Source organism: Cupressus sempervirens, chromosome 6 (genome assembly GCF_028749045.1).
Source record: "Cupressus sempervirens isolate cs-2001-9-10 chromosome 6, ASM2874904v1, whole genome shotgun sequence".
NCBI classification, from domain to species: domain Eukaryota; kingdom Viridiplantae; phylum Streptophyta; class Pinopsida; order Cupressales; family Cupressaceae; genus Cupressus; species Cupressus sempervirens.
In genome coordinates, this window is record NC_143123.1 from 42509713 (window position 1) to 42529865 (window position 20153).

At 39.2% G+C, this 20153-nt stretch overlaps 1 protein-coding gene across 9 annotated transcripts in view; it reads left to right on the forward strand.

Annotated features, from left to right (window-relative positions):
• Nucleotides 1-20153, forward strand: part of LOC149551019 (Ubiquitin-conjugating enzyme family protein) — a 226836-nt gene that overhangs the window by 171740 nt on the left and 34943 nt on the right. For all 9 annotated transcript variants that reach the window (XM_089786585.1, XM_089786591.1, XM_089786586.1 and 6 more), the window contains 2 exons: nucleotides 7460-7538; nucleotides 8409-8484. In XM_089786585.1, coding sequence (XP_089642711.1) covers nucleotides 7460-7538; nucleotides 8409-8484 — 155 coding nt within the window. The remainder of the gene's footprint in view (nucleotides 1-7459; nucleotides 7539-8408; nucleotides 8485-20153) is intronic.

Here is a 20153-nt window from a genome sequence, read left to right on the forward strand (position 1 = left end):
AAGAATACTTGGATGAACTAGGGAGAAGATGTCACTAGTTACCTCACCAGGCTCAGACTTGTCAAGGACGAGTTAGCAACTGTTGGAGATAGCCCTAGTGATGACGAGCTAGTGAGAATAGCCTTAAATGGGTTTACTAAACAATGGAGTGTCTTTGTTCAAGTTGTTAGTGGATGAGATACTTTACCGAGTTGGGATCGACTATGGACTGATTTCACTCAAGAGGATTTTAGACTGTCTTGTCAATGGGGCTAACAAGAGTCAGAAAAGTGAGGTGGAAGAAGAGAATGTTGCCCTAGCGGGTAAAGGGAAAGCAAAGAAGGAATCTAGCAAAGGATCGAATTCACAAAGCGAGAAGAAGGACCTTTCTAAGGTCAAGTGCTTTGGATGTCATGAGTTTGGCCACTATATCAATGATTGCCTAGAGAAGAAGAAGGGTAAGAAGCAAGTGGCAACTTCAGCAAGTGCCGAAGAACTCTCCAGTAGAATGGAAGATGAGTTTGCACTCCTAGGTTGTATGGTTAACTCAACTTCACAGTGTGTTTGGTATATAGATAGTGGGACATCATTTCATATGACGGGAGTTAGAGAGTACTTCTCTAGTTACAAGGAGGAGGACAACAACATCCAGATTTCTATGGGAAACTTATCCAAACTCAACCTAGTTGGGAAAGGAACTATTCAGTTTCAGAGGGAGAATGGAAAGATAATTCCACTTCATGATGTGTTGTATGTGCTAGGCTTAGGTATGAATTTGATTTTTGTATCTATTTTTCAGGATAGGGGGTATAATGTACTTTTTAGAGGGACAAATGTGTTGATTAAGCACAAGGATTGGAAATCACCCATAACTATTGGAGTTAGGAGTGGTCGCCTTTATAGATTGCAGTTTGATACTCCTAAGGCACTAATGAGCAGCAGTAATCCTAGAGATTTTGGAGAGCTATGGCATAGGAGGATGGGCCATATTCATCATGGAGCACTTAGATTGCTTCGTGAGACGGTGACAGGTGTTCTAGAGGTGAGCACAAAGCATGATGATGTATGTAAGGGATGTGTGTTGGGGAAGTTCGCAAAAGCATCTTTTCCAAGAAGTGACACCAGATTTGAGGGTGTTCTTGATCTAGTACATTCAGATGTATGTGGACCGATGTCGACAAAATCTCCCAGAGGATATGAGTACTATGTTACTTTTATTAATGATTTCTCCAGAAAGACCTGGATATACTTCTTGAAGACTAAGGATGAGGTTTTCAGTTGATTCCAAGAGTTCAAGGCTCTTGTGGAGAATTCGACAGGAAAGAAGATAAATGTTCTTCAGTCAGACAATGGAGGTGAGTACAAAGGAAATGTCTTCCAGGAGTTCTATATCAGAGAAGGAATCAAGAGAGAGTGGACTGTGCCTTACAATCCATAGCAGAATGGAGTTGCTGAGAGGAAGAATCGTTCTATATCGGAGGTACTTTGTTGGGTACAATGAAAACTCAAAAGCATATAGGATTTTCATTCCAGAGACTAAAAGAATTATTGTCAGACGTGATGTCAAGTTCATGGAGGACAAGGCATTTAGGAGATCCGGAGATTTGCCAGTAGATGATCAGAGTGAGCAGCCAACAGAAGCTCCAAGACCACGTCAAGGGCAGCAAAGCTCAAGTACAGTTACCAGTATGAGTGTAGACTCAAGTAGTGAAGATTCACAGAGTATGGAGCAACAAGAAATGCATCTAGCGGACTTAGAGGTCGACATTTCATCCTCTACAGTTGGCAATAGGAACCATGAGGTTCCAGATACACAAAAGGATACTCAGGAGTTTGTGGGAGCTCCTAGGAAGAGTACTAGATAGTGGAGACAACCAACCAAGTTCAATGACTACGTGGCATTAGTTAGTCGGTAGATAGTGAGCCTTTTAGCTATCAGGAAGCTACAGAACATCAAGTATGGCGAGATGCTATGGTTGAGGAATATTCCTCAATAATGCAAAATGATGTGTGGGAGGTAGTGTCTAGACCAACAAATAGAGCAGTAGTTGGATCATGATGGATCTATAAGATAGCATGGTGCATATGGTAGCATTGAGAAATACAAGGTGAGGTTTGTGGAAAAGGAGTTCTCTCAGAAGGAGGGAATAGACTATGAGGAGACATTTGCTCCAATTGCCAGGTATGCTTCTATACGAGCTGTAATCTCACTTGCAGCACAGATGGGATGACAGATCCATCAAATGGATGTCAAGACAACATTCCTTAATGGTGAGTTGAAGGAGGTATACATAGAACAACTAGAAGGCTTTGTAGCACACAACAAAGAGACCCACGTGTGCAGATTAAAGAAAGCATTGTATGGACTCAAGCAGCTCCTAGAGTGTGATATGAGCGCATTGATACATACTTGCAGAAAATGGGCTTTGTGAAGAGTGAAGCGGATGCTAACCTCTACTACTTGGTGGTTGGGGGTGAGATTCTCATTCTTGTTCTTTATGCGGACGACTTGTTTCTTACAGGGTCACTAGGGCTCATAGTGGATTGCAAGAGGAACCTTGTAGAAGAGTTCGAGATGAAGGATTTGAGACTTGTGCACTACTTTCTAAGCATGGAAGTGCGGCAGACAGATGGAGAGATTTTCCTTGGTCAAGGGAAATACTACATTGAAATCTTGAAGAAATTCGAGATGGAGGATTGCAAAGCCATGTCTACACCCATGATGACAAATTGGAGGAAGGTACATAGATCCCACTTTATACAGATAGTTGATTGGTTCGCTTATGTATTTGGTCAACACTAGGCCATAAATAGCATTTGCAGTTAACTCTCTTAGTCAGTTCATGGTTGAACCAAAGAGAATGCATTGGACAACAACTAAGCATGTGTTGCGTTACTTGTGTGGTACAGTTGAGTATGGGATCAAATATGTTCGAGGTGAAGGTATCAGGTTGATAGGCTATACTGATGCAGATTGGGCAGGAAGTACAATGGAAAAAAGGAGCACTTCAGGGTGTTGTTTCAGCTTGGGATCAGGAGTTGTTTCTTGGTCCATCAAAAAGCAGAAGTCTGTGGCCCTAAGTTCAGCAGAAGCAAAATACATAGCAGCTAGCATGGCGATATGTGAAGCTATATGGCTTCAAAATTTGTTAGTAGCTTTGTTTGGTCAAAAGGTTGAGACTACTGTGATACATTGCGATAATCAAAGTTGCATTAAGTTGTCTGAGAATCTAGTGTTTCATGATAGGCCTAAACATATAGACATCAGATATCATTTCATCAGAGATTGTGTACAACGGGGAGTTGTTCAGCTACAATACATACCTACAGAGGAGCAGGTAGTAGACATTCTGACTAAGGCATATTGGGGAAGACAAAATTCATCTTCTTCAGAGATAAGTTGGGTGTCATGCAAAACAGCTTCCTCGCTAAGAGGGAGTGTTAATTTTGGTAGCTTGGACAGTTGTTCATCCATATGCTATTATTTAGTATATAATTGATTTTGCTAACAAATTGGTTAGAGTAAGGATAATTATTTATTAAATAATTCACTTCTTTTAGAAGCAACTAGAAACCAATTTTGTTGGGGTTGGTAAGTTGTTTTATATCTCAGCCGTCGATTGTAAATCGATCTTGGTCGTTGGTTTACCAACGAGACTAGTATAAAAGGGGATCTAGGGGGCATTTGGAGAATAAGAAGTTTGGAGAAACATTTGCAGTGCTAGCAAATGAGTTTGTAAGTTTGCAGTGTTAGCAAACAGTCTTGCAGTGTTAGCAAGGGTACAATGTCAGCGTGGGAATAACAGTGGGGAAAATCAGCAGGAGAAATTAGGAGGTTGTCGGAGTTTTGCCAGTGAGAGGCAAGGAATTTTGTATCTCTTGATTTGCTGAAGTTTAATATAATTCCTCATTTGTAGAACTAGTTTTCCCTTGGGGGTTTTTCCAGGGACAATTTGTCTAAAAATATTGTGTTCATTGTGTTGCGCATTTCTTTCCATGTTTTTATTGGTGAAGTTGCAGTTGTGTTATTTTTTGATATTAAGCTGTGAATTTATTTTCAACAGTTTAATAATCGTTTACGATAGGAGATTAATTATTAGTGACTGCAATAGTTGTTTTTTCACACAAGCAACATGCAACTCACAAGAGTCACATGCAAGCAACAAGCAACTCATTAGATGCAAATGCAAGCAACATGCAATTCATTAAATGCACATGCGAGCAATATGCAACTCACAAAAAGAAAAAAACAGATGTAAGATTCAAAAATCAAAGGATTTTGCTCAAACTAGGAAATCGTGCAATCTAAACCCTCGACCAATCATATGCAACTCACAAAAAACATATGCAAGCAACATGCTACTCACGAAAATCACATGCAAATTTGTAAGTCATTAAATGCACATGCAAGCAACATTGGATCTCATTAAATGCACTAGCAAGCAATATGCAACTCACAAAATGAAAAAACAGATTCAAGCTTCGAAAATTAGAGGATTTTGCTCAAACCAGGAAATCATGCGATCTAAACTCTTAAACAAGCTTGTGATTTTCAGCAAAAAATTTCAAAGATGAATCACAAAGTTCTCATAAAATACCTTCAACATTGTTTCTATTATGAAACAATCATGAACTAAAGTCAAAAAATAGAAACTACTTAATAAACTAAAAACTAAGGTGACCATTAAAGAAATGTTACAATATTCTAATAAAAATGGCTTTATCCCGGGCAAAGAAATGACAGACTACATCATTTTGGACAATGAGACAATTCACTCATTAGTGCAAACAAAACAAAAATCTATGTTGATCGAGTAGGATTTTAGCAAGGCATATTATAGGGTTTGCTGGAGCTTTCTCCTTCCAGTTCTTAAAAGATTTGAATTTTGCAATGAATGGCTGGAATGCATCTTCATATGCACTTTGACTCTTCAATTCTCAATTTTTATGGATGGATCATTATGTGGATCCTTCGAGGCATCCAAGGGGATTTGACGTAGGGATCCCTTGTCTCCCTTTTTATTTGTGATTATAACAGAGGCTCTCAGCCATAGTTACACTGGCCTAAGGGACATGGGGACGAGGGGACAAAGGGGCCTCAATCTGAGGACGGGGGGAGGGGGGGTGGGGTGGTTGTATATACTATATACTATACATGTGGTACTTAAAATGCTAGTAATGAGAATAATAAAATATGTATAACAATATAATACATAAAGATGTAAAATAGTAAATACTAATTTACAAAAATTTAAATACTTGAGTCATGAACATTGCATTGAACATTGAACAATAAATATTAAAATTTTAAATACTCAAATAGCAAATGAAAGAGTTCTAACTTCTATTATATAAATATTAAATAATAAGTCATAGATATCAAAAGTATGAGTATCTCATCATAGAGATGATTACACTGAGCAACACGATATGATATCCAATACGCCCAATAGACTATTAAAACATGTTTAATTTTTTAATACAAACTTCAATTTTGTTTGGTTGGATAGGGCACACCCAGCCGTCCCTTGGAAGGGTTAGGGGACTTGTTCCCGTCCCCTCGTCCACAACAAGACAGGGGCCCAATGGTGGTGCCGCTGGGGACGTGGGAATGTTGTCCCCTCATCCCGGTTGCGTCCCTGTCTCAGGTGTGTCAGGGAAAAAGGCCGGGAACATGTCCTTGTGTTACTTACTATGCTCTCAGCCATCTTATCTAAAATAGGTAGCATTTGGGGCTGTAGAAAGGCGTCACTGCTTCACCAAGTTTTGGAAATGTGACTGACATACAATTTGCGATGACACAGCATTGCTGGTGAATCTTCCTTGAGGCAAACTGAAAAAATCAAGAATGTTCTTCATCTATATGTGACACACTCGGGCCAGACATTCAACAAGGATAAATCAAAATGTTGTTTTTCCTTTCACACCAGAAAGGGCAGATAAAAAAAGATTTCAAACCTAATAGGATTTTGTGTGGACTTGTTGCCGACCAAATATTTAGGGGCTCCCGTTTTCTGAGGCCTTAATAAATCAATTCTGTGGGAGGAAGTGGACCAGAGCACAGGAAAAAAGCGGAGTCTTGGGAAGTGGCTTACCCTTTTTGGCCACACAAAAATGGTTAAGGTTGTTTTGGCGGCCATTCCAATTTATGTTATATCTTGTATGCAGCTCACAAGGAAGGCTTCCTCTGTGCTGGAAGGAACAATTGAGACTAAGCAACTCCCTTTGATACACTGGGATATGAAAGGAAAACCATCAAATGTGGGTTGGGGGTGGGGTGTGGGAGCTATGAAGTTGCAGCCACAAAATATAACCCTTGTGCAAAAGTTGTATGGAATGTGTTCGCTTTCTCCTGAGAGGCAGTGGTGTAGGATTTTACAAAACAAAATACTTGGACAGTTCAGACCCTAGCAGGATTCACACTATTTTAAATTCATGAGAAGGCTTCCTTATTTAAAGATTTATGTGGGAGTGCAGATTATTAATCATTGAACATTTTACATGGAAAATAAATGGACATAAGACAGTTTTTTGGGGAAACTCGTAGGAAGTATTCCCACATACGAAGGAGTTTGACAATCTCAAGGAATGTCATTGACTGTAGAACGCAGCGCGGGTTTGAAGGTGGCAGATTATTTTTATAGAGTGGTTGATTCAGATGGAGATTATTATCATTGGATAGACATTAGTCTTCCTCTGTGACATGGCTGGCTAAGGTAGCTTTGGGTGATGAATTGGGATAAAGAAAGCTCAATTTAGGTAATGGAGAAGATTGAATTTTGTGGTGTGGTGCTAAATCAGGCCTACGTCTAGCAAGACCTGAAGTACAGAGAAGAACAACATTTTGTCTCAAGTCTTGAACGTTAAATATGGCTATTTTTTATAAAGATAATCATGCATTCAATCACAGGAATTAGTTTTCCAGTCCATGAAATTTAGCCATAATCTTCTGGATGAAACTATGTATGTAGTTTTCTTTTAACATTTTGAACCACTCTCAGTGGTTCATCAGGAAAGAATATTACAGCTACAAATCAGGGAATCAGTTGGAAACTCCAACATTTCCCAAACAGAGGCCTAAGAACAGCTGACACTTGAAGATATTGTTAAACATTTATTCCCTCTTGCAGTGCATATCAAGTGGAATCTTCATTGAATGAATGTCAAGTCTGGAACATAATGTGTAAATTGTGAATGATTCAAGCAACATGTATAGGACCATTTCAGAGTGTAAGATAGAAAAATATGTTATAGATATTGCTCAGAGTTCACACGATCAAAATAGTTTGTGCCTAGAAACATAACATTTTACCCTATTTATAACTAGACTTAGAAGCATAGTTACCATACAGTGGATTGTATCCAATGGGTTTTAGAAACATAACCTTTTAATTTTTACTTTCGGAAAATGTACTTGGTTTTTTTTTAATTGAAGTTGTATTTTTTATGGTTGAATTGATGCTGTTGTTGTCATCCACAGGTTAATTCCAGATTCTGCTCTTACAGCACCCAAGGAAAAGAAATTAACAGGACGGCAATGGTTTGAAAGTGGAGCTGTGGTAATCTATTTTCCTCTTAGGTCATAGATTTGACCTATGAAACTTAAGAAAATGTGATATGCAGTATCTTCTTTTACTCACGTGTTCCAGCTCCAGTTTATTCTTTACCATTCAATCCAAGGCTTACAGAAAATATTAATGTAGAATTTTTTGGTCATGGATCCAGCAAACCAAAGCAAGTGTAAATTTCTCATTCACCAGTCACAGAATTGCTTCTTGATGCCCAAAACCTGAATATTCTCCCCACATTCAGTTCACCTTTCTATGCCTAACTGTAAGATGTACCGATATCTGAAATGTGCTGCCTCTAAGTCCTGAATACATCTCATTTACCCTCATTAAAATGCTTAAAATTGACAAGACAGAAACAATGCTATCCCCAATTAGTCTAGTAGAAAAAGGAATCTTGGTTTATCAGTACAACTAGTATCACTCTCTTCATCTCCTTGCATTACGTTGACGATGATTTCAAAATCCCCTCCAAGAATAAATTTTTTGACCCTCCTTAACTATTTGCTTTGAGTAGGCCATAGCATTAGCCTGATTTTTATTGTCCATTCACACATCAAGGGTAAATGTCAGAATTGGCTGACTCTTCGGATTGTTGAAGACAGTCCCATTCCCAGTTTCCTCTGGTTTGTCCTTTCTGCCACCATCAAAAATTAAAATTTATACAACCCACCAAAGCAATTCCTAACCGATTATAGAGCGAGATTGTTTGCTAATTTTTATTTATAGGAATTTTTTGTTTTGTTAAATAATAAATTTTACCATCCCTCTCTTTTTGTGCTCTTATTATTTTTTTGGGATGCCTTCATATTTCTTTTTAAATATGATTTGGAATTGCATGACTTTTGTTGAGCTATGCAGAAGGGCAGCAAAACAACTGTTGAAGAGTCAGAAGAGGAGGAAGAGGAGGATATTGATTTTGATGAAGACTTTGAAGGTAACTTCTAACATTTAATTTTTCTGTTGATATCAAAACAAAATGAATTTTCTGTCCAACAAATTGCAAAATTAAGTCTTATAAAAGTTTAGATGAGCAATGTTTGTTCTTGTGTCATAAGAGTTGAGGTTTTTGGATTTGGGTATTTTTATTTGGGCCCTTGGTTCTTTTCGTGTTTGTTTTCCATTTTTAATAATACCTATTTTTTCATTGTTTTCTTATGCCATTCAAATATAGAGATCAACCATAGTTGTCACAGTTTTTAGTTTTCAACCCATTTTATTATGCTCAAGTGACAGATATTTTTCCAGTCTATTGATACACAGATACACAACAACAATGGGAAAAGCATTATAATTAAGTCCACTTAGGAAAAACCTTGGAATTTGTTAAAATTAGATGAACATTAACCTTGAGTAAGGATCATAACTAAGAAACAAATAAGGATGTGTGGTGATCAAGTTCCAGGATTTGCAGATCTCCCAAGATATAGAATTTGATTATATGGCAATAAAGTATTGTATATGTGTAAATATCTAAGTTACCAATTCGGGTGCGCGATTTTTTTTTTTTATAAAAATTTTTTTGGGGGGGTGGGCGGGGATTTGGATGCATATATATATATATATATTATGCAAAGAAATGTAAGAAATATACAAAATTAAATCATTTGATAGTATGATACTTCACCATTGATCAAGATTCAAAATATCCTCATATTTGATAGTTCACAAATATTCAAATTGATATAAGTCCAATAACTAATAAGCCATATGATATACGTCCATGTCTACAATTCCAATGCAGTTTGAATTACAAAATTAAAATTTAGTTCATGATTCACTAATCAGATTCACAATCATAGGGATTCTCAAGAAAATTCACATCCTCATCTCCAACTGCTACAAGTTCAAGATCATTTGAACCCAAACTAGTTCCACTTGCGCTAGATGCACCATGTGCCATGATGTTGTTATCAAAATCACCTATGATTGTAGTATGTTGCATCCAGTTGGCACACTCAAGGGCTACATCCCAAAGCTTGTCTGCCCTATCTTTTTAGTGATCCTCCTTATGTGATAAAAGATGCAAGTCAGTATGAATGTAAACCAAGTCCTATAATAAATCTGCCCTCAAAAATGCTGATGAAAGCTCAAGGAATTTCATCAAACAATTCACATGCAAGGGACGTATGACTGATATAGTATTTCAGCTAGCTTCAAATGACTTTTTCTTTAATTTGCATCAATGAGAGTCTTGTGCTAGAAGACTACAATGGACTACACAATGACCTAATATGAGTGTGCTATTAATTTTGACAATATTCAGTGCATATATATGATCTAAGCATGAGAAATCAACACCTACAACCAACTGACATTTTTACAAACAGTTGGTATGCAAACTAACTAGCTGATAAATAATGATATTAAATTGCTTAAATGACACCAGCAACTATTATCTTCTTAATTGCAATGAAAAATACAATGCTCATGAAATATGGCCAAGACTTTGGCATTTACATGGATTACAAAATGATAATGCTGGTTTAATGCACACTTACAGCTGAAAGCTTATAACACCCTAAAAAGCAATACTAACAGAAGAACCTGGTTGTAGATGGCGGTAATGATTTTCTTCAATGCTGCCCCTTTTGCTTTGCTTTTCCGATTTGCTTTTTCGACTGCTTTTTCGGATCTACTTTTTGAACTGCTTTTACGGATTTCTTTTTCGGACTGCTACAATGTTGAATCTCAAGACCATATCTTTCAATGGTGTCAAGATTTCCAGCTTGAAGGGATTTCGTCCTTCAAACTATTGAGACAATCTCTAGAAAATTTCCCAATTTTTTTTAATATTTCCAAGCATACTAAAGAGAAACTCTTCCCTTTCTTTTATAGTGTTCTCACAAGAGCTCAATCCTTCGTTTTCTCAATGTGGGATAAAACATCACTCCCTTTATGTAACTTATGTCTCCAATGTGTTATAAAATAAAGGGGACTCTTTTAATTTAAATATTTCCCACAAACTATAGTCTATGCATTAATAAAGTTAAATATTTAAATTTAACTTTATAAAATAGCTTTATCAATGCATAACAAATCTTATCAATGATAAATAAGTCTTCTTACCGATTTTAAACAATTACCATCGACATACCGCTGCCACTGGATGTCCGACCATATCCAAGATGACTTACTATAAATAGTAAGTATGCCCAAAGTTGCCTCAAAACCCCTCAAAAAGACCTGCAACTGAAACTATCTAGGCCAAATGGCCTCTAAGTCCCTTTAATGTCCTGGTTAGCTTTAATGTCCTGGTTAGCCTACGGGACTGTGGGGAAATAGGCTAACGACAACATCATGCTATGAATGCTAAAAAGGGGACATTACAAGTCCTCAACATTGTTTTTAGCCCAAACAGTTACACTTCACCAAGTGGATAAAGGAGTATGTAATCCAATTCCATTCAGCAACAGAAGAACTTGCAACCTAGACAGAGTTCACAAAATTGAACATAAAAATGAAGGCAAATTAAAGAATGTTCAGCACCGAATTGTAGAATACAAGTGGTAAACCAAAAATAAACTTACATGTGATAGGATCTTGATTGCAAGAGGTTGTACATGCATAAATGGTTGACCATAGAGGTACCACCACGTGATAGCTCTCAAGTCATTTTGGTTCTTTATTGCAATTGGACTATATTTTGCTCCCAAAGCAAATGAGCCAAATTCTGTCCTAACCTTTTTTGTGCATGTCATCATCTTGGAAGAGTCTTGTAAAAGTTTTGTAGCACCCATTAGCAACTTCTTCATTCACATATAGTGCTACTCTATCTAGCATAGCAAGTATTTCCTTGCTATAGTACCTCGGAGCTAAGGCATATGCAAGGAGGTGCAATGGGGTAGTCATCTTTTCTCAATGACAATGAATGATTTTTTCCACATTATTGCATAAGGCTTCACATTTTGTGAGATCCTCGTGTCTGTGTGGCAAGTTTTACCTTCTCTACCATTGTGTCCATGCCATCATAGACATCCCCCAAACAAGGTTGATTTGTATCAGCAAAGCAGAGCTATTGCTTTCTTCATCACAGTAATCTAGCAACTGCACCTAAATAGAGATACAATCTCAAAGGATATCCCTCTTACCAACCAATCCCACTAGAATTAACCCCTCTTCATTAAAAATATTTCTCAACAGTCATAAAGGAATGAATTGTGCACACTGACAACCTTTATAACCCAAATATGGATCCGTAACTGCTACTACTGGATATGTATCTGTACCTGGTGCTGGATCCCTTTGCAGTTCCATAGTAGGGCTTTCTCTGACACTACTGGGTCTATTGCTGCTGGATTGACTGCTAACATATCTTTGAAATATGGTAATCAGCAAGAAATCATGCCAATTCTGGGTACAGAACATCCTGAGATTGGATTCAGATTCATATCTTAAATGGATTTAACCACGGGCTGTCACATCTGTGGTTGAATGGTTTCCATTAAATAGCTGCTGAACCCACAGGAATCTGACAGTGATGTGGTGCTTCTAGAATTAATGTCAGAATTCTATTCGTTGGCATTGAGTTCAGTGGTCTTTTTTGTGACTTGTGAGTTGCAGAAAACCCAAAATGTTTTTGGCCATGCTGATTTCAGTTGTTTTATGTAGTCTATCTGTTAGGCAGTTTATATATATGATTGTTAAGATAGGTTTTTCTATGCTGACCGATTAAATAGTTGATTAGATAGGTGATTTAAGCAGCAATATTCGGTTTTTCTATGCTGACCGATTAAATAGTTGATTAGATAGGTGATTTAAAAATTAAGAAACAATATTCTACAGATTGTTATATGATAGGTGGTATATTTTTGGTTTATGAAAAAGAAATAGTTAGCAATCATTTATCCAACAAGGAAGGGGAATAAGTTTAATTTTTGATCTTTACAAAATTATTTATTAGTTATAGGCTTTACTTTTTTAAGACAAAATATATTTAGAATCTTATAAATTATTATTAACATCTGATATATTTACATTTGATTTGAATAATAATATTTCCAGTTCTAAATTTAATATAATATTTTTAAATTAAAAAAAAATTGTATATTTTTTAATCAGTAATAGGCTTTTGCTGATTTTATTAATTATAAATTCAATTTACAATACAAAATCCGTTCAAAGTGCAAGCACTGGGGGTAAAAGAACAGGTAAGAAAACCCCCAGTCCCGCCTAGGACACAAGCATTCCGTCTACTAGTCAATACAAATGCCTCTCAATTTAAATATAATTACAATTTTATTTTTCAAATTTGAACAGTTAACAAACATTTTCTTAAATATCATTTTACTGAAGTCAAAAACACTATGATCTTGTGGCATATAAATTTTCTATATATCATTTTAAATGCTGTCAATATTACTTTCGATATCAAATAGTTTAATTTAAATTTTCAATATTTATAGTATTTAATAATTTTTGGAATAGAGCTGAAAAACCTAAACCATATTATTAGAATTATATTAATATAGTTTTTTGGAATAAATTACTAACATCGTTGAAAAAAATGGTGAAGAAATCTTGCATCCAAAATCTGAAGTGCATTAACCCTCAAATTAATGGTAGGGCATGAAATGTAGAGAGTCGAATCTAAGATGTTGTGATGAGTGTAGGAAAATTGATCAAACTATTGTATCGATATGTTTTCAGCTATGTTGTTAGAGACTACTCTCATCAGGAAGATTTGTTGCGCTGAAGACAAAATGAAATGAAATAGAATCATGGGCTAATCAAACTTTGCGATGTGTTTTATTGTTAAATTCCTCCCAAAAGGATTATTTGTGGCAAAATTTATGAATGAGGTGGATTGCAATGCGACAATGAATAATGGACCCTAGCATCTTGAGAAAACTACACTACCACTCCTGCAAGTTATCCCTTGAATGACTGTTCCATACATAGCTTTACAATTTGTTGTCAGAATTCTGGTCAGTGGACTGCTTCAGGGAAAAAAAAGTGGAAATCTTTTTGGAACAGTGGAACATATAGATAAAGAAATATTAGAAAATAAGTCCTATGTGTATGCTAGGATTAGGGGGGCAGTGATACGCTTGACCCAAAAATAAATCATCAGAGCCATGGCTGAGTGGAATAGTCACACTCATAGTTGGAAAACTCGCCAAATCCAAAAACTCGCCGAGCCCCCCAAAAGTTTAATCGGGAAAAACTCGGCCATTTAAAAAAAAAACTCGGGAAAACTCGGGAACCTAAAAAAACCGCTAAATAATACAAAATACATTTTTTTGCAAATTTCAATGAGAAGATGCATCTAATGAGTTCATTATAGAGAACACAAAAGAAAGAAGCAGGAGTTTAGATATATATAAATGCATAGTGGGTACAAAATCACATTCTCATGCTGAATGCTGATGGCGGGAAGCATAATAGTAAATAATTTGTGTCAAAGTAGAAGTAAAAACATCATTACAATCACATTTGCTTCTTCCTAGCTCTACTAGCATATTGTAACTCTCTATCTTACATAATATATACAGGCTTTTTGCCTTTTGTTTTTAACAAATTTTTTTTTTTTTTAAATTAAAAAAAAAACAAAAAAAAAACAAAAAATTTAAAAAGAGTTTTCCTGAAAAACTCGCCGATTTTTTGCAAAAACTCGGCAATTTTTTCTTGCGATTAAATTTGGGAAAAACTCGCCAGTCCCAAAAACTCGGCGATTAGTAGAAACTCGCCAATTATTTTCGATTATGCCAACTATGGTCACACTTAAAACATTTAGAGGTTCAAGAGATGAAACTTATTTGTCATTCAACAAAGCTTTGTGTGCACCACCCTTCTACTCCCACAAGGTGTTGGGTCCCAATCTGTCATTCTAGAGCAAACATAACAGAACACACAAAAATGATGAAGTCATATTCTGACAGAGGAGACCAACAAAATCCATTTATGGATTTAGTAATGCTTCTGAATTATTAAAAGAATCTGGTCTACTCTGAGGCTTGTGAGAATCCCAAAATCTTTGTAAATGAAAACTTGATGCCTTCTCTCACCTTTGGAGGTTGTAAAACCCACATCACCCAAACATGGAGAGTAGTAAGACTGTAGGATAACTCAGTCTATATTGACAAGGAATATATGGAAGACGATGAGATTGGAATCGCGGAGGCCCATCTTATTAGCCAGTCCACATCCAAAATTCTAAAACCTTATCTAAAATCAGGGAAGAAAAGGGGCAGGAAACCTGTTTACCGTACTGGTAAAGAAATCAACGCATAAAGACAATGGAACAGAATAGCAGAATTGTATTCGCATATGCTAGACATACATTATGCTTGATAAGATGATTTACAATGATCCTAGACGGGATATAAATACTATCCGCCGAACCTTCTCAAAGGACTCCGTCGGCCACAAACATTATATCCGCTACAAACTATTTACCCGTCGGCTACAGAATACAGAAATACCGACGACAATCCAGTCGGCTGACACCACCCCCCTCCAAAAAGAAAAGTCGTCTCCTGATGACTAACAAAATATCTAAGACAAATTAATAAACAAAATACATTAACGGACTAATTACAACAAGATAAATCTGCTTCTGACACATCACTGTCACCTTCGTCCCGTGCCTGTAGCCTCTGCTAACACAACACTGCCTCCTCAATGAAGCTGACCTTGATAGCCACCTGTGCTGCTTTCTCTGTTTTCAATTCCTCGGTACCCTGAGCCAAGTGTCGCTGCACTGCCTCCAACTGGATGATTAGCTCCTCCCAAGCTCTCTAGCATCCACCAAGACAGCCTCCCGGCCAACACCTACTCCCAGTGCCTCTGGTACACAGAAAGTCCATGCCTGCAGCAACTTCAACTCTTCTCAACTGGTTAGACTCCCACAACTGATATTCGCAGCGACTCGGGGTCCAGGGGGCAACGCCCTCGGTGGGGTTGAGGGGCAACGCCCCCGTGGGGTCCTGGGGCAGCTCGCAGTATAGGGCGGGGTCGAGGGGTAGCACCCCTCGCCGCCAAGACCAAATTCGCACTCCGAACCTCATACAAAAATGCACAGAACACACTATTTCTGTCCTTTTCTGCCGATTCGACACTCTTTCTGGCAATCACTGAGACTTCCCCTTCCCTTTGGCATTATCCGTCACTAATTCTGAACAACTTGAATCTGTCGTCGTTTTTTTTTTTTTAAATTTTAAACCACTGGAGCGTCACTTTGAGCCCAAATACCACCATCATGGCCGATAATCGCAGCTACAGTTAGGCGATTACCCCGCCCCAGATCGCACATCAAGTGGTCATCTATATACGCCGGTGACGACATTCTGACGGATTGACATGAACAAGAGATTCATTTCCACGGGCCTCTAGATAATGCCGCGGGAACAGGTCCTCCACGAAATGCAACGAAGAGGAATCGAAACCCGCGGAAGATGTAGAATGCATGGCTTGATAAGCTGCGGAACACCTCCTGCGGACAGGTGCCCGTGGAGCACCTCACGCGGACAAGGTGCTACCCGCGGACAGATGCTACCCGTGGACAGATGCCCGCGGAGCACCTCTCGTGGACAAGTGCCCGCGGAACACCTCTCGCAGATTTTTATTTATTTATTTATTTTTAAAATTCATTTCCTTTTTTTTAATCAATTTTTTTTTTTTTCAAATAAAAAAAAAAAAAAAAAAAAAAACAGCACCTCAATTTTGCCTCCAGGCGTCGCCATTCTGCAACGACGACAAGGGAATCATCTGATCATTCTCTAACGATGACGGCGACGGCGACGGCATCTTCCTGGCACGGTAGGATCCGTTGACTGCGTGAGGTACCTCTTGCCCGTCCAACATCCCCAACTTTACCACTCGATTGTCGCCGACCTCCTGGATCTGATATGGTCCAACCCATCTTGCCTTAAACCTTTCCTGTTTGCTTTCATTCGGATCATCGTACTTGAGTACCAACTGCCCTGACTGAAACCTGTTGAGTTTGTCATGCCACGCCTTATGCTTGTTCTGTGTCAACTCTGTCGCCCACTGTGCCTGCGGTCATCGCGCATCTAGCTTATTTCCTTGTCGTCGGTACCCTTCAAGTAATTTTATGGTACGATGCATTCTTTTCTTCTTGTGCGGTCCGTTCACCGTGTACTGAATGGTGGGATCTTTCTTTTTTCTAGGTTTGGACTGTATGTTCTTCCCCTCTGTTTCAGGTGTAACTGCCTTTCCTTCTTCCGCTGCTCTGTATTCCTTCAGACACTCATTTTCCTCTTTTTTCTCACCTTCGTCAACCCTTAGCATATTACAACTCGGAAACAATTCGTAGTCTTCTATCTGCCAATGGTAAAGACCATTCACCGAGTCTAGGTCGTCATCATTTGATCCTCCTAGTGTCAATACTCCTTTGTCATTCGGTTTCATTCTCCTCTTTCCTTCATCATCATTTCTTTCGTCGTCATTGTCGCCTTCACCTTCTAAGTCTGACAATGCTGCCTCCTCACCTACCATTTGTGTGTGCAGGTCAATTATGAATCTTTTGCCTCCGCGCTCCATTGATAGGGTATTTCGTTTCCAATCATGTTTTACTTTTGCTTGCACCAACCAAGTCCATTCGAGAATAGCATCATATCCTTTTCTTTTCAATGGAATGACCACAAAATCCAATAAAAATGGTTGTGTACCAATGGTTACCAGTTGTGCCCTTAAGGTTCCCAATGGTTTGATCCCGTGCTGGTCTGCCGTAAGCAATTGGAATGTAGGTGGCCACAGCGTCAGCTTTCCCAACTTCTTCCAAGTTTCCTCCGGCAACACATTCACGCCGGACCCTCCGTCGACAATTGTCTGTCAGAACGTTTCCCAAAATCCCCATCTCGACGACTGCCGGATGCCGTCCGGACGTGAGTACCAGCAGCATTGGGTTTGTTGTCATCAGTTCCCTACTGTCCCTTCTTGTGTCCTCCGTTGCTTTCGAAAATGGTGTATGATTCAAAATGGCCGTCCGTAACTGGGGCATTGTGAGAAGGTCATCACTTATCTTGACCGGTATCTCCGTTTGTAAGATCTGTCGTACAATGTTTTGTTCTGCGAAGTTCCTTGCCAAGGTGCCGGTGATGTCCTTCAACTGAGATGTCCCTGCCGACGATGCCTTTCCAATTTCCACCTGCGCTTCCCCCAATTTTCTTTTTTCCTCCACCGGCAGTTTTGCTTGCCTTCGCGTAATTGCCAGAACCTCCTCTTCATTCGTGTCGACAGTGATCAAGTTTACTCCAGACTTTGGGCACTTGGCATCTTCATGGTCGTTAGGTCCACACCATCTGCATAATAATTTCGATGTGTTTGCTGCTATACAATCCTGCGCAAAATGACCCCACAAATTACATGCTCGGCATTGAACAATCGGCCGTCCGTTTGCATCATACTGGTTTTGACTTCGGCTCCCATTATTATTGTTATTGTTCGCATTGTTGTTATTTTGCCCTCTGTTATTATTCTTGTACCCTCCGGATGTGGCACCTGCGCTATTCGTATTTCCGCTATTGCCCGACAGGGAAGCCTCCTGTGTGAGAAGCACCTACGGAGATCCTCTTGTCTTCATGTTAAAGGGGCACTCTTTTGTCGAATGGCCCATGATCTGACAAATGTCACAGAATTAGTTCTTTGGACACAATCCTTTAGTATGACCGTCGGTCTTACACTCCGTGCACCACAACTCACTACTTTTTGGCTCCTTTTGCATATTTTTAAACTCCATCATGCGGATCATGTCCTGTAAAGCGCGGACCTTCTTGCTACTGCCTTCATCGTCGCTGCTATCTTCTTCAGCAGGCTCATCGTCATCAGAATCATATGAGCTAGTGTTCTTTGTTTTCTGCTCACTTTCGAGGTCCAATGCTCTGTTATAAGCTTCCGTGTATGATGACGGTGGCACAATTTTCATTTTCCTCTGCAACTTCGAGCGTAGGCCTTCCACGAACCATCTTTTCTAAAGTTTGTCTGCTGGCTTACTTTCCATTTTGTTTATCAAGTCTTTTAATTTCCTGGCGTAAACGCGGACGGTTTCGTTCTTCCCCTGCTTAGCATTGAAGATCTCTACTACAATTTCATTATCATCTTGCAACAGTTTAAATTTTGCTAGAAACTCCTTTTTAATATTATCCCAACTGTTTAGCTTTTGTGGATCTGTATTAGTGAACCAATCAATTGCTATGCCTCGTAGGGTGGCCGGAAATTGCCTCATCCAATCGTCTTCATCAGTTATCCCATTTGCCTTCCAGATCATTTCACATGTTTTGCAATGTCGAATGGGATCGGTCGTACCATCGCCATTGAACTTCGGCAGTTTCTCTTTTGATCCTGCCATCACAATTGGTTTCTGTAAACAGGCGTTGCTCGGTCCTACAACACTGGTGCTCTTCACTCCCACACCGGCGGTCTGCACTCCCACACCGACAGTCTATACTCCCACACCGGCGGATTGGTCTCCCATACTAGCGGTCTGCACTCCCACATCGGCAGACTGGTCTCCCACATCGGCGGTCTGCACTCCCACACCGACGGACTGCACTCCCACACCGACAGATTGCTCTCCCACACTGGTGGACTGCACTCCCACACTGGCGGACTGCTCTCCCACACTGGCGGACTGCACTCCCACACCGGCAGTCTGCACTCCCATACCGGCAGACTGCTCTCCCACACCGTCAGACTCAACAACTGCGAACCTTGGTTAAGAAGGGTGTTCTGAAGTTGTCCCTTGCGGAAGTATATCCCGGATGAAGAGTTCACTCCACGCTCTTGCTTTGTCGGCACTCCAAGCCGTGCGAGTCGATGCTCTTTTGTCTAGATTCTCTTCCCTCGGTGAACACAAATTCAAAAACTCCTCCCGTGCTTCTTCCACCAATTCCACCCGCTGCCGAGCCTCCTCCAACAATTCTTCAGCACTCTAGTTTCCATCGGCAATCTTCTGAAATCTCTGTCGGCGTTCGGCTTGCTGTGCCAAAATTAAATTTTCTTGCGCAGTACGGATTCCATCTTTTCCCTTGACCTTATTCCGATCCTTGTTAAGCTGATTTGGCATTAATCTTCATTCCTCCCACCTTCCAGGTTCATAAGGCAACGGCGCCAAATATTTACCGTACTGGTAAAGAAATCAATGCATATAGACAGTGGAACAGAATAGCAGAATTATATTTGCATATGCCAGACATACATTATGCTTGATAAGATGATTGATAGTAGAAGATGATTTACAATGATTCCAGACGGGATATAAATATTATCCGCCGAACCTTCCCGAAGGAGTCCGTCGGCCACAAACATTATATCCGCTACAAACTATTTATCCGTCGACTACAGAATACAGAAACACCGACGACAATCATTCCGTCGGCTACAGAAACACTGACGACAATCACTCCGTTGGCTACAGAAACACCGACGACAATCTAGTCGGCTGACAAAACCAACAAGAAAGGAACGGAAGATGAGGCAAATGCCATGAAGATTTCCACTTTACTGAGTGTCTCTTAATCAAACCCCAACTCCAGGCTTTAATGCAGATATAATATTACTATAGGAAACCAAGCTGAGTTTCTCTCATTGTAATGGCTGGAATTGTTTTTTAATTCAATCAAATGGGGCCTCCGGTGAAATTGG